At 57.4% G+C, this 15206-nt stretch overlaps 2 protein-coding genes across 3 annotated transcripts in view; one reads left to right on the forward strand and one right to left on the reverse strand.

The window, feature by feature from the left end:
* Positions 1-4096, forward strand: part of TUBGCP6 (tubulin gamma complex associated protein 6) — a 24715-nt gene extending 20619 nt beyond the window's left edge. Inside the window, 11 exon segments of the mRNA XM_021687483.2 lie at positions 1-327; positions 498-556; positions 665-806; positions 894-1062; positions 1166-1307; positions 1397-1591; positions 1672-1804; positions 1872-2085; positions 2169-2368; positions 2460-2567; positions 3279-4096. The exon segment at positions 1-327 is cut by the window's left edge and continues 11 nt beyond it. Coding sequence (XP_021543158.2) covers positions 1-327; positions 498-556; positions 665-806; positions 894-1062; positions 1166-1307; positions 1397-1591; positions 1672-1804; positions 1872-2085; positions 2169-2368; positions 2460-2551 — 1673 coding nt within the window. The 3' untranslated portion in view covers positions 2552-2567; positions 3279-4096.
* Positions 2634-10932, reverse strand: SELENOO (selenoprotein O). Of its 2 annotated transcripts, none has more exons than XM_021687476.2 (8): positions 10573-10932; positions 8944-9124; positions 8182-8312; positions 7464-7687; positions 4429-4579; positions 3434-3619; positions 3129-3285; positions 2634-3025 (listed from the first exon to the last, which is right to left on the reverse strand). In XM_021687476.2, exons 1-8 carry the CDS (start codon positions 10800-10802, stop codon positions 2852-2854), a joined length of 1434 nt encoding a protein of 477 aa, XP_021543151.1. In that variant the 5' UTR covers positions 10803-10932; the 3' UTR covers positions 2634-2851. The 2 variants fall into 2 exon arrangements, with proteins under 2 accessions (XP_021543151.1, XP_021543150.1); XM_021687475.2 differs by having other exon boundaries at positions 7464-7744.
* Positions 10933-15206: the final 4274 nt, after the last annotated feature.

The following is a 15206-nucleotide window of genomic DNA, read 5'->3' on the forward strand; positions in this document are numbered from 1 at the left end:
ACGTGGCCCCCTCGCGGCCACGGTGGAACGTCCACGGACACGTGTCTCAGTCCCATGTGGTACTGGGTGCGCTCTCTGGGGAAGGCCAGCCTGATCCACCCAGGCCCTGCCAGAGCCCCCCTGACCATGTGTCCCAGTCAGGCCTCAGCCTGGGAGCACAGAGCCCTGTCTGGGAGCACGAGCCACGGCTGCCTGCAGAGACGGCCTCTGGCAGCTCCTGTGCTCAGGAGGCTGGCTCCAGTAGTGGGCAGGCGAGTGGCCTCCAGCCTTCGCTGTCTGCAGTGGCTGCATCCGGGGATCTGGGAGATGGTATCCCCGAGGAGCCAGGTCAGTGGGGTCCCTACAGCTCTCCTGTCACTGGGGGCACCTGTGGGCCCGGGAGGGGTGTGGGCAAGGAGGAAGGGCAAGAAGGCTGCGGCCCTGAGGACTTGGGAGGTATCACCCTGTAGGAGGCACTTGGCCCTGATACCCCCTCCTGCCCCACTTGTGTTGCTCAGGACCAGGGACGAGTGGGGACACTGAGGACCTCTCTCCAGGTCACCCTCCAAGCTCACAGGTGAGGGCAGATGTGGCTAGGGCTCTGGCCTCGCATGGGCAGTGAGGGCTTTGGTCCTCCAGGATGGGGCAGCACGGAGGGGATCCCACCCCACCCTGTCCTTCCTAGGAAGGCGCGGCGGCCCAGAGCAGCCCCGGCCTCGGTGAGGCGGCGGCTGCGGCCCAGCGCTGGGGCCAGGAGCAGGCCTACCTGGCGGGTCTGATAGAGCAGTACCGGCTGGAGCAGTACCCGGACAGCTACGAGGCCATGTGTGAGTGGCCAGACGCAGCGGCGGGCGGGCGGGCGGGAGCGCGGCCGGTGTGTCCCCGCCTCTTAACGGCCATCTGCCATCGTACAGCGGAAACTCCCGCCGCCCACCTGCTACACCACGGGCTTCCCCGCGCCTTCGCCCTCCCGGAGGACCCCCGGGCCCGGTCAGATGCAGATGAGACCGCGGTGCAGCTGAGCGAGCTGCTGCCCCTGCCCGTGCTCATGAAGCACTCCATCACTGCCCCGCTGGCCGCGCAGTGAGTGCCCGCCCCCGGAGAGGCCCCGCCCCCGGAGAGGCCCCGCCCCCAGGTGGCCAGGCCCCGCCCCTGACCCCGCCCCTGACCCCGCCCCTCCTGCCAGCGTCTCGTTGGTGAACAAGGCCGCCGTGGACTACTTCTTCGTGGAGCTCGGCCTGGAGGCGCACTTCGAGGCGCTGCGGCACTTCCTGCTCATGGAGGACGGGGAGTTCGCACAGTCGCTCAGCGATCTGCTGTTTGAGAAGGTGACCCCTGGGCGTGGGGCGGGGGCGGGTGCCGGGACTCCCTCGGACAGCCGGGACTCCGTCGGGACAGCCGTGCCCTCTCCTGGCAGCTGGGGGCGGGGCAGACGCCCGGGGAGCTGCTCAACCCGCTGGTGCTCAACTCCGTGCTGAGCAAGGCCCTGCAGTACAGCCTGCACGGGGACACCCCGTTCGCGGACAACCTCTCCTTCGCTCTCAAGTTCCTGCCCGAGGCGTTTGCCCCCAACGCCCCGGACGTGCTGAGCTGCCTGGAGCTCAGGTACAAGGTCAGCAGGGCCTCGCCGAGTGGGTGGGCGGGCGGGCGGGCGCTCCCCCGCGCCGCTGTGCTGAGCCGGCTTCCCCGCAGGTCGACTGGCCCCTCAACGTCGTGGTCACCGAGGGCTGCCTGAGCCGCTATAGCGGCATCTTCTCCTTCCTGCTGCAGCTGAAGCTGATGATGTGGACGCTCAAGGACATTTGCTTCCACCTCAAGCGCACAGGTGAGGCTCGGCCCAGAGCCCAGGCTTGCCCTCCCCGGGCCCGGCTGACGCCTCTGCGCCCCCCCAGCTCTGGTGAGCCAGGCGGCCGGCTCGGTGCAGTTCCGTCAGCTGCAGCTGTTCAAGCACGAGATGCAGCACTTCGTCAAGGTCACCCAGGGCTACATCGCCAACCAGATCCTGCATGTCACCTGGTGTGAGTTCCGAGCCCGGCTGGCGCAGGTGGGCGACCTTGAGGAGATCCAGCGTGCGCACGCCGAGTACCTGCACAAGGCTGTCTTCAGGTGAGCCGCTGTGCCTGGGCTACTCCTTGGGCACGTGCAGAGGGGGCCGGGCACCCCTCACCGGCAGGTGCCTGCCCCCCCAGGGGCCTGCTGACAGAGAAGGCTGCGCCCGTCATGAACGTCATCCACAGCATCTTCAGCCTCGTCCTCAAGTTCCGCAGCCAGCTTATCTCCCAGCCCTGGGTCCCGGCCGGTGGCCCCCGGGGTGCGGAGCACCCTAACTTCGCTCTCATGCAGCAGTCCTACAGCACCTTCAAGTACTACTCCCACTTCCTGTTTAAAGGTGCCTGTCCCCCAGGGCCGGGAGGGCTTGGGGACAGCAGGGCAGAGGCCACTGGCTGGGCCTGGCTGAGCCGCACCCCCCCACCCCCCAGTGGTGACCAAGCTGGTGAACCGCGGCTACCAGCCCCACCTGGAGGACTTCCTGCTGCGCATCAACTTCAACAACTACTATCAGGATGCCTGAAGGCCGCGGGACACAGGTGCCCCCCCCCCCCCCCCCCCTGTCCCCAGGCTGGCGGGCCAGGGGCGGAGCCACCACACGGAGACCGGCCAGGGAAGCTGCTGGTTTATTTGGGGGGCTGCGTCTCTGAGCGTGGGGCTGGGCTGCTGAGTCTGCGTCAGACAGAGACAGGTCAGGTCCTGACTGGACGTCTCGGCCATCATGGAGAGACGGGGGTGGGTTTGTCCACAGGGTGGCACCATCTCAAGGACTCGGTGGGACTCGGGGCCTTGGGGGCTCCACGTGTGGAGGCCTCCAAGGCCATTACGAGGATCACGTCACGCACAGTTCGGCCGCCCACAGTGGGGGCTTGCTGCTGTAGGAGTGCCCCCCACTGTCTGCCCCACCACCCCCCTCAGGCTCAGTGGCCTCCAGATCCTCGGTGGCCTCCCCGTCCCTGTGGTAAGGGGCTTCCAGTAGCTTCAGCACCCGCCGCACCTGGAGAAGGGCCAGGAGAGGACTTTTAGGGGCTGCCGCTCGCTCCCCGGGCCATCCCCTGCTGCTGGACCCAGGGACGGAGGAGGGACGGGTGTGTGCTTGCCTCTGAGAAGTCTCCGTTCTCGGCGGCCTCGATGGCATTCTGGGCGATGTAGTTCCGCAGGACGTACTTGGGGTTGTTGGCATGCATGACGCGCGTGCGCTCAGCCTGCCAGGCATCCTTGTCGCTGACGCCCTCCCTGTCCTTCTCCAGCCGGGCTCTGGAATCATCCAAGTTCATCTTTCCAGCAGGTGCCACCCCCCCCACCCCTCCTGCATTTCGTTCCCTGCTTGGGGGGCGTCGTCTGCAGCCACCTCCCAGGGAGAGGGTGACGCGAGCAGTCCGCGCCCGGCCGCCTGGAGCCTCACCCATACTCCTGGAGCCAGTCAGCCCAGCGGCCCCTGTTCTTGCTCAGCAGCTCAGCCGGGCTCAGCTGCTCCAGCCGCGAATGCTGCTCCACGCGTTCTAGCTCCTTAGTCACGTTCGCCCGGGTGCCGATGAGCGCGAAGAGCTGGGGGTTGGACTGTGCCAGCATCAGCATCATCGACAGCTGCCTGTGCGGAGGGGCAGCGTGAGGCGCGTCCCCACCCCGGCCATGGGCTACGTCCTGAGGCCCCTGGGCCCCTGGAAGACGGCCATCGGGCGCGGGGGAGGTGGCACTGGCTTTAGCCGCTCTGCTGTGCTGACTGCCCTGCAACGGGGTGACCCGGCCCGACCAGTGGGGCAGCCGTTCACCCCTACTCCGCAGCAGCCCCTCCCGGTCGCGGGACAGCCGAGGGGCAGTGCCCTGCGGGCGCCTGGGGCGCGTGGGGCACCTGCCCCCCCGGGGAGGGCACTGCTGGCCGCTTCTCCACGGTGGCCACAAGGCCAGGTCCTTCCCCACTTGCAGAGGGGCCTGGGGGTGGGGTGGGGCGGGGACAACACCGACACCCCCTTCCCCGGTCCTACTAGCCTGTCCTCCGTCAGCACTCACCACCCTGTGGCACTAAATTCTCTCAAACCCCAGCGCTTGCCGTGTCTTACTCTGAGTGTGGGCTCAAACACTGTGTACTCTCCCCAGTGGGAGGCAGCGCAGGAAAGCCTGGTCTGGCTGAGACCTGAGGGCCCCGGGGCTCTTCCTGGGCAGACAAGAGAGCCATTCTGGGAAGCTGCTCCCCAGCTGTGCCACTGGCCTCCCCCAGTGGTGACAACATGCTGTCCTTCCCTCTGACCGGTGGGCCTCAGCGCTGCAAACACGGGGGCCCGACCACCCCCTTCCCCAGAAGCCTCAGCCAGCTCCCTCTTCTGTTCCCTGGCGTGCTCTGTTCTCAATGGTCCTCTCCTTCTGGAAGCAAATTCCAAGAAGTGAGACCTGGGTACCCACCGGGGATCCATCTGGGGTCGGAAGGCAAGCTTCAGCTCCTCCAGGGAGGCACACTGTGCGGTCAGCGCGGCCAGGAACTCAGGCAGGCCCAGGGACTCTGGCCCAACTGGGAAGGAGCTCAGCAAGTAGAAGGTGTTTGTGAAGTCGGCCCCTGGAACACGCCGCTGCTCAGGGTGCCAGCAGGCAGAGGCAGGGCCCTGCACCTGCCTCCCACACCACCGTCCACGCTGAGGGCAGATGCCTCGCGACCCCTCCCCTCCAGCCGCCTCAACAGCCCCCATCCACCTGCCACCCAGCTTGGCCACCACTCTTAAGCCCCCGCTCCTTCATCCGTGAATCAGGTAAGTACGGCACAGCCACCGTGGTCAGCCCCTGGCCACCCCCACTGTGGGCACAGTCCTCACTGCCTACTTGAGCTGCAGGGCGTCAAGGACAAGCCCCTGAAACACTTCCAAACAAACAGGGCTCAACACAGAACAGATGCGGGGAGGTCCTTGGCCTGACTTGTTAAAACACAGTCCCTGTAACCCCCGGGAGAACATCCCGGGAAGAGACACAAAAGGGAAACGAGAAGGGGCCAGAACAGAGACACAAAAGCAGTAATGGAGGAGATGAGGGATGAAAAATGGCAGAGGACACAGACCACAAACAGCGAAACGACAGAAGTCCTCAGTGGTAATGACTTAAAAGGATTCATCTCCAAATGAGACTGGCAGCTTGAACTAAAAAAAGTACTTTCAACTTGTCCAGCCTAAAGAGAGAGGACAGAAAAAATACCCCAAGCAGATGGTAACCTGCAGAGCGGGGCCAGCCCTCCCGCTGTCAGCAAGAGACCTGCAAACGACAAGGCCTTTATGTGTCGAACAGCCTGTTCATCAAGAAGATGTAATGGTTATAAACATACAAACCAAACATTCGTAAAATGGAAGGAGAAACAGCACAGTTCCCCGTAGGAGCTGGAGGCTTCAGCGCCCCACTTTTGGATAATGGACGGAACGTCCGCACGACAGACCAGTGAGGACACGGGGAACTCGAACGCCGTCCGGCTGCTCCATCAGACAGACGGACAGCTGTCAAGTGCACACAGGACAGACCACTTGTTCAGCCACAAAGCAAGTCAATATGCTTAAAAAGACTGGCATCTTCTCCAACCACAATGGAATGAAGATCGCAATCACAAACAGAAGGAAAACTGGGAAATCCCCAGATACTGTGAAAATTAACCAATGGGCCCAAAAAGAAATCACAAGGGAAAGCAGAAAATACTGAGAGGCAGGAAAATGTGGAAACACAAATACTGAAATTTATAGGATGCCCAAAAGCAGTGGTCACAGAGAATTTTATGGTGCTAATTACCTACATTAGGAGAGCAGACCTCTTTTATCCCCCCCAAAAAAGAAATTTGCAACTGTGTGGTGATGGAAGTCGACAGTTTTGCAATCTCTACAAACAGCGAATCACGTACCCCTGACACCATTACATACCCGTTAAATCTCAACGGGAAAAAAGCCTCAAACCAGTAACTTAATCTTACACCTAAGGAACTAGAAAGAAAACAAAATAAGACTAAGGCTAGCCGAAAGACAGGAAATAGAGGGTATAGCAGAGATAAACGAAATAGAGAACAAAAAAGAAGCGAAAACCACTGAAACCAAGAGTTATCTGGTTCTTTGAAAAGATCAACAAGATTGACAAACCTTTAGCTACTGCCCCGTAACTAAAATCAGAAATGAAAGTGGGGCGGTGACTACTGGTCACACAGAAACAGGACTGTAAGAGAAGACTGAACAGTTCCACACCGATACGTCAGATATGTAGATGAAATGGACAAATTCTTAGAAACACCGTCTGCCACAGTGGACTCAGAAGAAATAGAAAATCTGAGTAGCCTTGTGACAAGTGAGGAGACTGAATGGGCCATCAGAACCCTCCCAACAAAGACAACGGTAGGACCAGGTAGCTTCACTGGTAAGTTCTACCAAATATCAAAGAATCATCACCAGTCCTTCTCAAACTCTTCCAAAAAACAGGAGGGAACATTTCCTAACTCAGCGTTGCCTGGATATCCAAGCCAAAGACCCCGCAGACCAGCGTCCCGGTAAGGACAGTGGGGGCCTCTGGTGGGGTCCCTCTCGGCTCTCGGCCAGGGAAGGAGGCCCTCACCAGCAACCCGACCACACTGCACCCTGACCTCCGACCCCCAGCCTCCAGAACTGTGAGAAATCAGTGTCTGCTGGGCAAGCTGCCGCTCTGTGGTTTTTTATGGCGGTTCAACTTGACTAAGGACACGAAGTGAGGAGGAGGAGTACGACCATGTGCTCATCTCAGCTGATGCAAAACGGCCAAAACGCTCAAGCTAGGAATAGAAGGAAACTTCCTCGATTTCGTGAAGCCACACGATTATCTGGAAAAGCCACAGCCTGGTGAAAGAGGTAGCGCCCCCTAAGAGCAGGAGCGACAGACGGCCACGCACGTAGCCGCTTCGTTCACCACGGTACTGGAAGCTCCCGCCAGAGCGGTCGGCAGCTCCGTGTCAGATCCGCAGGTCCGCTCTGCCGCGCAGCCCCGAAAGAACTGAAAACGGGCTCCAACAGATGTCTGCACATCTGTCTTCCGGCGCTGTTGTCCACAACAGCCCAAAGGGGAAAACCACCAGTGTGCATCCATCGTTGACGGAAGAGCAAAGTGTGGTCCGTCCACACAGGGGCCTAGAATGCGGACACCTGCGTCACCATCGTGGACCCTGAGGACACTGTCCTCGGCGCTGTCAGCCATCACTGGATGAATCCTGCACGGGCCCATTTCACAGGAGGTCCCTGCAGGAGTCCGATCCAGACAGACGGTAGACTGGGGGCGCCAGGGGCACAGGAGGAGGAGGAAATGACAGGGTGTCCGTGTGGGGAGACAGACGGGGTGAATGTGCTTAGTGCCCCCAAACTGCACACCCCGTGGTAAAATGGTCCATCTTACGTTGTGTCTATTTCCCCGGAACGAAAACGCCGGGCGCTGCTGCAGCAGACCCCCGTCACGCTCACCAGTCAGGTGCATGGTCTCCAGGAGCTTGGCCACCAGCGCCCCGTCCTCGTCCAGCTTGGCGCGCACCAGGCCCAGCTTCCTGCGCATCTTCTGCAGGTAGTGCTGGCGGAACTCCGGGTCGAACTCCTCGGCCAGGATGGTCTCGCCCTGCTCGCGGGGCAGCTCGGGCTCCAGGGCCTCTGCCAGCTTCTGCAGGTTCCACTTGCAAACGTCGGGCTGCTTGCTGTATGCGTAGCGCCCAGTGTTGTCGGAAGCATTGCACACGTGGTCAGGGTCGTACCTGCCACACGGGGCAAGCGGAGCCAGCAAGGGGATGAGGCAGGTCCCGGGGTGCCCAGAGGCTGCGTCCGTGTGGCCACTGCCCTCCCGCCCTGCCTCGCAGGGGCCCCGCTCTGACGGGCGCAGGTCCAGGCCGCAGCCGCTGACTCCCACCCGCTCAGTCGGCCGGGGGGTGGCGCCGCCTCAGCCCACTGCCCCTGGCCGGCCGCGTCCCTCCTTCCTGCTCGCCGCCTGTTCCCGCCCTGGCCCCGTGAGTCCATTCCCAATCCGGGAGTGGAGGGACCCTCTGAAAAGGCCGCTCTGCTCCAAACCTTCCAGGGGATCTCTGCTGCTGCGAAGGGCTGACCAGGCATTTCCAACCAAACATCGAGGACAGCAGGTCCTTCCCCAGCGGTCCGTGCGCCGTGGGCGCCCACATGCTGGCCCCGGGCTGCTCACCTGTCCAGGAAGCCGAAGGGCCCGTAGTCGATGGTGAGCCCCACGATGCTCATGTTGTCTGTGTTGAGCACGCCGTGGCAGAAGCCCACACACTGCCACTCCGCCACCATCCGGGCCGTGCGACGGGTCACCTGCGGCACGACGGGAGCAGGCTGTCCCCTGCCCCCTCCCTCCCTGAGGACAGCTCTGCTCCCAGGGACTCCCTCGGGTTTGCCCTCTCGGCGCACACTCAGCAGCGGGGGCGAACGCGGAAGGACGTCTAAGAAGGGAAAGCACCTGGATGAGTGCACACGTGTAGGCTCTAATTTCCACTTAGGCCATCTGTCTCTTTGATATACTTACTAATTTTGGCTTTTACCCATGAAACCAAAAATATCAGGGAGCCTGGACCATCCCCACGACTCAGGCCCAGGAGGATAACCGTGTGGAAACAGGGAAGTCACCACGTGAGCCGGCAAAACCTGCCCTGGGTCCAGGCTGCTGTGCCCGGGGCCCCGCCGTGACCGTCCGCATCTCCCCCCGAAGCGGAGTCCTTCCCCCCCCCAGTTCTCCTGCCGCGCCTGGTGGGGGCGCACAGGGTTTGTCTCAGGGCCCCCAACCCTCAACGCAGCGTTCCCAGAAGTCAGTCCTGCTCAGAGCCAACGAGGGGGGACAGGCTTTGGGACCGGGGAGCGACTCAGAGAACCTTGTCCCCCCCGCCTGGCAGACCGTGTCTCATCAGCAGGCGGGATGCAGGGAGGGCTGGCGTGCGGCCCCGCCTACCTCCCGGAAGAAGGCAGCATTCCTCTGCACACGGTCATCGGCGTGCGCGGCCTGGATCTCAGGATAAAACGTGCTGATCACATAGTCAAGCATCTGGACTCGGATGTCATTTCTCCCCACACTGGGCCCCTCGCGCCCTGTGTGCTCATCTGCAGACTTAAAAATCTCAAAGGATCCGAACCTGGAAGAAATACCCATGTTTTTAACAGGTTAAACATGGCTATAGCCCCTTGTGAAAAACAGAAGTCTGGCTGCTAGGCCTTGTAGCCTCTGGCGCTAAGAACACCCTGATTAAAACAAAACCAACAAAAACGTAACTGGTCTTGGGGCGCCCGGGTGGCTCAGTTGGTTGGGCGACTGCCTTCGGCTCAGGTCGTGATCCTGGAGTCCCGGGATCGAGTCCCACATCGGGCTCCCTGCTCGGCGGGGGGGGTCTGCTTCTCCCTCTGACCCTCTCCCCTATCGTGCTATCTGTCTCTCATTCTCTCTCTCTCAAATAAATAAATAAATAAAATCTTTAAAAAAAAAAAACAAAACGTAACTGGTCTTTCGGTGATACGGACAGGCCCGTTCTGCCCTTGGTTAGCTACCACGCACGCTGGCTGCGTGTGGGGGGCCCAGGAAGGCATGGCTGCCTCTGGGGACCAGCAGGGCTCTGTGCTCACCCCCGGGTCAAGGAGCACGGCGGTGACCGGCGTCCTGCGGTCAGCTGACAAGCAGGGTCAGCTCTATGACCGAGTGGTCATGTCACCCAGAGGACGTGAGGCGGCGTCGCAACGACTAGCATTACCGCTAGCAGGCCCAGGGTGGCCCCCCAATCCCCCAAGTTATGCTGGTCGAACTGCCAGGAGCGCCGCTCAGGGAAGCAGCCCTGGGTCTCCTGGGGGAGGCGGACGCGACCGCCCTGGCTCCTCCAGCTCCCAGAGGACAAAAGAAAAAGCCAGGCGCTGAGCCTCCGGCACGGCGTGAATGGCCCCGACACACAGGGTCCGCCTGGCTCCACAGGAGGGGGGACCAGAGGGTGTCACAGCTGCTTCCTGACAACTGTGGGTCCGGGCCATCAGATCCGTGTGATGCCAGACAGCACGGTGATATCAGGGAGGGACCAGAAAGGGTGGCAGCGGGTGACCGGGCTGGAGCAAGGGCGGCCACGGCGGATGGGGGCACAGCACGCGTGGAGTCGCCCTTTCTTCACAGTGACGGAACGAGGCCACTTTCTCGGTGACTTTCATGTCCTTCCTGGTCCTAAACTCCAAGTGAACAGCTCTGCACATGCCCCTTCCCAGAGCCCCGCCTCTGGCCCGAGGCCCTGTCCCCCTTCACCCAGGCCAGCTGCGTGCCCGCACCGCGGGCCACCTCTCGGCCACCGCCTCCCTTCTGGGGGCAACAGGGGCCTGAACAGCCAACCACACGCAGGACAGGGCTCCCGGCCCAGGAAATGCCAGGTGCCTTTTGCCCACGGAACCCCCTCCCTCCCTGCAGGTGCCCAGCATCTACTTCGTGGGCCGTCTGGTGCTGCTCGGGACTGGCCGTGGGATGGGTTCCCCACACGTGTCCGGCGGGGCGTTCCCTCCACCAGGCTTGTCATCCGTCTCTGCACATCACAGCCCGAAGGGACCCCAGCATTACCTTAGAAAAGTGGAAGCTATGCGCAGCACAACTGTGCACTTCTCATATTTTGGATTACCATCATAGAACACGTCTCGAATGACTGTGGACTGGGACGTGACGCAGGCCCCGGCCCGCGTGGTGGGGATGCCCAGGTGGAACATTGCTTCGCTGCACAGGAACTCGCGGATGCTCGACCGCAGGACTTTGCGGCCGTCGGCCTGTCTGAAATCAAACACAAGTCGTGCCATCAGGCAGGTGTCCGTTCAACAGGCAGCAAATGGGAGGGCCTGGAAGACAGCATTCTAAGGGCTTTTTATTTATTTATTTTTAAAGATTTTTTATTTATTTATTTGGCAGAGAGAGACACAGCGAGAGAGGGAACACAAGCAGGGGGAGTGGGAGAGGGAGAAGCAGGCTTCCTGCGGAGCAGGGAGCCCGATGCGGGGCTCGATCCCAGGACCCTGGGACCATGACCTGAGCCGAAGGCAGACGCCCAACGACTGAGCCACCCAGGCGCCCCGACAGCTCGTTTCTCTTTTAGTGCTGAACAATGTTCCATTGTCTGGATGTACCACACTTAATGTTAGTTGCTTCCAAGTTCTGGCAGTTATGAATAAAACTGCTACACACGTGTGTGCAGGGTTTTTGTGTGGAGAGAGGTCTTCAAGTCTTTTGGGTAAATAGCAAGGAGCACAACTGCTGGATCATCTGGTAAGAGTATGCTGACTTTTGTTAAGAAACTGCCAAATCGTCCTCTGCACAACTCTGCATGCCTGCCGTCGGTGAGCGCACGTTCCTGCTGCCGCACACCCCCACCGGCATTTGGTGTCAGTGCTCCGGATCTGGGCCATTCTGATACGTGTGCAGCCGGGTCTCACCGTTGTCTGAATTTGCATTTCCCTGAGGACATATGATGTTGAGCACCTTTTCATGTGCTTATTTTCCATCTCTAGCTCTTCTTTGGTGACATGTCTGTTCAAGTCTTTAGCCCATTTTAAGATTTTATTTCTTTGAGAGACAGCGAGCTAGAGAGCACAAGCAGGGGAGAAGCAGCAGGCTGGCCAGGCAGGAAGCCTGACACGGGGCTCGATCCCAGGACCTCAGGATCGTGACCTGATCTTTAACCCATTTTAAAGTCTTTTTGTTTTTGTTTTCTTATAGTCTGAGTTTTAAGAGTTCTTTGTATACTTTGAATAACAGTCCTTTATCAGGCGTGTCTTTTACAAATATTTTCTCCCAATCTGTGGCTTTTCTTTTCATTCTCTTGATACTATCTTTTGCAGAGGAGAAGTTTTAACTTCAATGGAGTCTAGTGTATCAGTGATCTCTTTCGTGGATCTTGCCTTTGGTGTTGTGTCTAAAAAATCACGTCCAAACCCAAGGGCCTCTGGGTTTTCTATTTTATCTTCTAGGAGTTTTATAGTTTTGCATTTTACATTTAGGTCTATGATCCCTTTTGAGTTAATTCTTGTGAAGGGTCTCAGGTCTTTGTCTAGATACATTTTTTGGTGTGTAGATGTCCAGTTGTTCCAGCACCATCTGTTCAAACAACTGTTTTTGCTCCATTATATTGTCTTTGCTCCTTTGTCATAAATGACTACATTTATGGAGGTCTATCCATTGATCTGTTCTTTCACCAACACTGCACTTTCTTGACTGCTATAGTTTTATAGTAAGGCTTGAAGTCAGGTAGTGTCAGTCCTCCAACTTTGCTCTTCTTCAATATTATGTTGGTTATTGTAGGTTTTCTGACTCTCCATATAAACTTTAGAATCACATTATCAGTACCTACAAAATAACCTGCTGAAATTTGATTGGGATTGTATTTTTTTAAAAAGATTTTATTTATTCATTTGAGAAAAGAAAAAGAACACAAGCAGGGGGAAGGGGCAGAGGGAGAAGCAGGCTCCCTGCTGAGCAGGGAGCCCAACTCGGGACTCGATCTCAGGACCCTGAGATCATGACCTGAGCCAAAGGCAAACACTTAACTGACTGAGCCACCCAGGCATCTTGATTGGGATCATACTGAATCTACAAGTCGAACTGGGAAGAACTGACATCCTGACAAGACTGAGTCTTCTCATCCATGGACATGTGATATATCTTTCCATTTATTTAGTCCTTCTTTGATATCTTTTAGCAGTTTTGTAGTTTTCTTCATAAAGGTCTTAGGTACAAATACATATTTTGTTAGATTTATACCTAAGTATTTCATTTTGAGGGGTAATAATGTAAACAGTATTGTTTTTAATTTCAAATTCCAATTGCTCATTGCTCGTACATAGTAAAGTGACTGACTCGTATGGTAATTTTGTATCCTTCAACCTTGCTTATTGGTTCACATTTTTGGTCAGATCTTTGAGATTTTCTACACAGATGTTCATCTGCAAACAAAGACAGTTTTCTTTCTTTCTTTTTTTTTTTTTTAAAGATTTTATTTATTTATTCATGAGAGACAGAGAGAGAGACAGAGGCAGAGGGAGAAGCAGGCTCCCCGTGGAGCGGGGAGCCCAATGCGGGACTCGATCCCAGGACTCTGGGATCATGACCTGAGCTGAAGGCAGACACTTAACCGACTGAGCCACCCAGGCGTCCCGACAGTTTTATTTCTTTCATCTCAATCTGTGTACCTTTAATTTCCTTTTCTCGTCTTATTGCATTAGCTAGGACTTCCAGTATGATGTTGAAAGGCAACGGGGGGGGAAACATCTTTACCTTGTTTCTGATCTCAGTGGGAGGGCTTCCAGGCTCTCATCACGAAGTAGATGTTAGCTGTAGGTTTTCTGGAGATATTCTTTATCAATTTGAGGAAGTTCCCCTCTTCCTAGTTTACTGAGTTTTTACCATGAATGGGAGCTCAGTTTCATCAAATGCTACTACTGTAATATGCTGCATACACTGCGGTGATCGTGGTGCTCAGGGTTCCGCAAGCCCCCACCGTGTGGAGACACATCTAGGTCTCCTGTCTTGCCTTGCCTGAGTATGTCTCATCCCAATGTGACACCTCTGGAAACCAGACCTGGCAGTCACCCCAGGGCCACTGCGTCAGCCTCTGGCCAGTGTGACAGCTGCACTCCACTCACCTCCTTCTACTCCACATGAGAACTGTGACAAGGAAACCTGTCCTCAAATGTCAATCCACCCCTCCCTGGTCCTGGGAATCACCTCTTACCCAGCTAGATTTCATGTTCAGCAGGAAGCCAGCACAGCTCAATTTAATCTTGAATCTGGTAAAAAATGGTCCTGAAAATAAGCAGCCTGTCTTCTTGCCCAAGGCAAGGTTCCCAAAGCAAAAGCCAGAATTGGACAATTACACAGCAAGGATAAAGGGCCTCTCTGCATCCACAGAGCCAATGGGACACACGACAGCAGTCCCGTCTCCAGCACACCCAAGTCTGTTCTCAGCCGAGCTGCTGGGATGGACCCAGCTGAGGACAAGCTCTTCTGTACCTGCCAGGAGAGGCATGTCCTGAAATCTCAACCCCCTCAGCAGGCAGGAGGCACGGGTAAGGAGTCACCTGCCCGCCACCCAAAGCCCACATCTGGGTACCCAGCAGGAGTTGGCCTTAAGCCACACACAGCCACTTTGGATGTTAAGCCTCAAGTCATGCTGAGGCTGGAGACCCCAGGACATGTTGCGGGGTGGGTGCTAACCTGAGTAAAGGTTAAATGATCCCTTTATTTTAAAGAAAAATTTTCTAGCAGACCTCAAGTCTAGAAACATGGAACTTAACACTCAGGTCTTCAAATATATAAAAGATATCCCATAGTAGATTACTCTCACAAAAAGGTTTGTCTTTATAACCGGCAAGAATAAATTACCTAACTGAATATATAAAATTTAAAGATGCTCAAAGAATGAGCAGGCCCCAAGGCGAGAAGCATTTACATATCATTTCAAGGGGCAGGAACTCTCCCATTAGTCACTGGTGCAGACAACTCTTCGCAGGTTGTTTGCGGGGGCTGGCGGTGGTGCTAGGCTGAATTCAGAAGACTTCCAGAGACAGAAAGATTGGGAGACGGGGTGATGAGGAAGAACGAGTTATTCTGGGGGTCAGAGATGGAGCTGCTGGGAGGCAGGCAGGGGGTGCAGGATGTGTTCAGATCCTGGAGGGAGAGGTGGGGAGGGCACAGGGAAGTGGCCAGAGGAGACACATGCCCTCAGGATTTCTTTGAACAGAAAATGACAACTCAGGTGTAACTTTTTTAGCCATTCAACAAGCATTTAACAAATATGGACTAAATGCACCCACTGTTTAGTGGAAAAGAACAGAACAGACGATCAGCACTGTCTGTGTATAAGAAGCAGGACAGCTCTGGGAGCCCCCTGCCAGGTCAGGCTGTGCGGATCCGGACCCAGGTCCTGGCCCACGAGTGCTCAGAAGCCTGTGCCTGGGAGAATGACCATCGGATCTGAGGGGGGTCTTGTCCCTGTCCAGGGCACCGGCCACACGCTGTGCCTCTGTGGGTGGACACACAGATGCTATGCTGGAGAGGACAAATCACCCTGCCTCCCGCGATTACTGGTGGCTAGGCTGGGCAAGAGGTAAACACCAGTGTCACACGCAGAACTGATTCCAAAGTCCTTGTGTTGTTTATGACAACGGGACCGAGCAGCTAGCTGCTAGTGCTGTGGGACTGGGGGGGGGGGG

The sequence above is a fragment of the Neomonachus schauinslandi genome, chromosome 5 (assembly GCF_002201575.2).
Source record: "Neomonachus schauinslandi chromosome 5, ASM220157v2, whole genome shotgun sequence".
In the NCBI taxonomy this organism is placed as follows: Eukaryota; Metazoa; Chordata; class Mammalia; order Carnivora; family Phocidae; genus Neomonachus; species Neomonachus schauinslandi.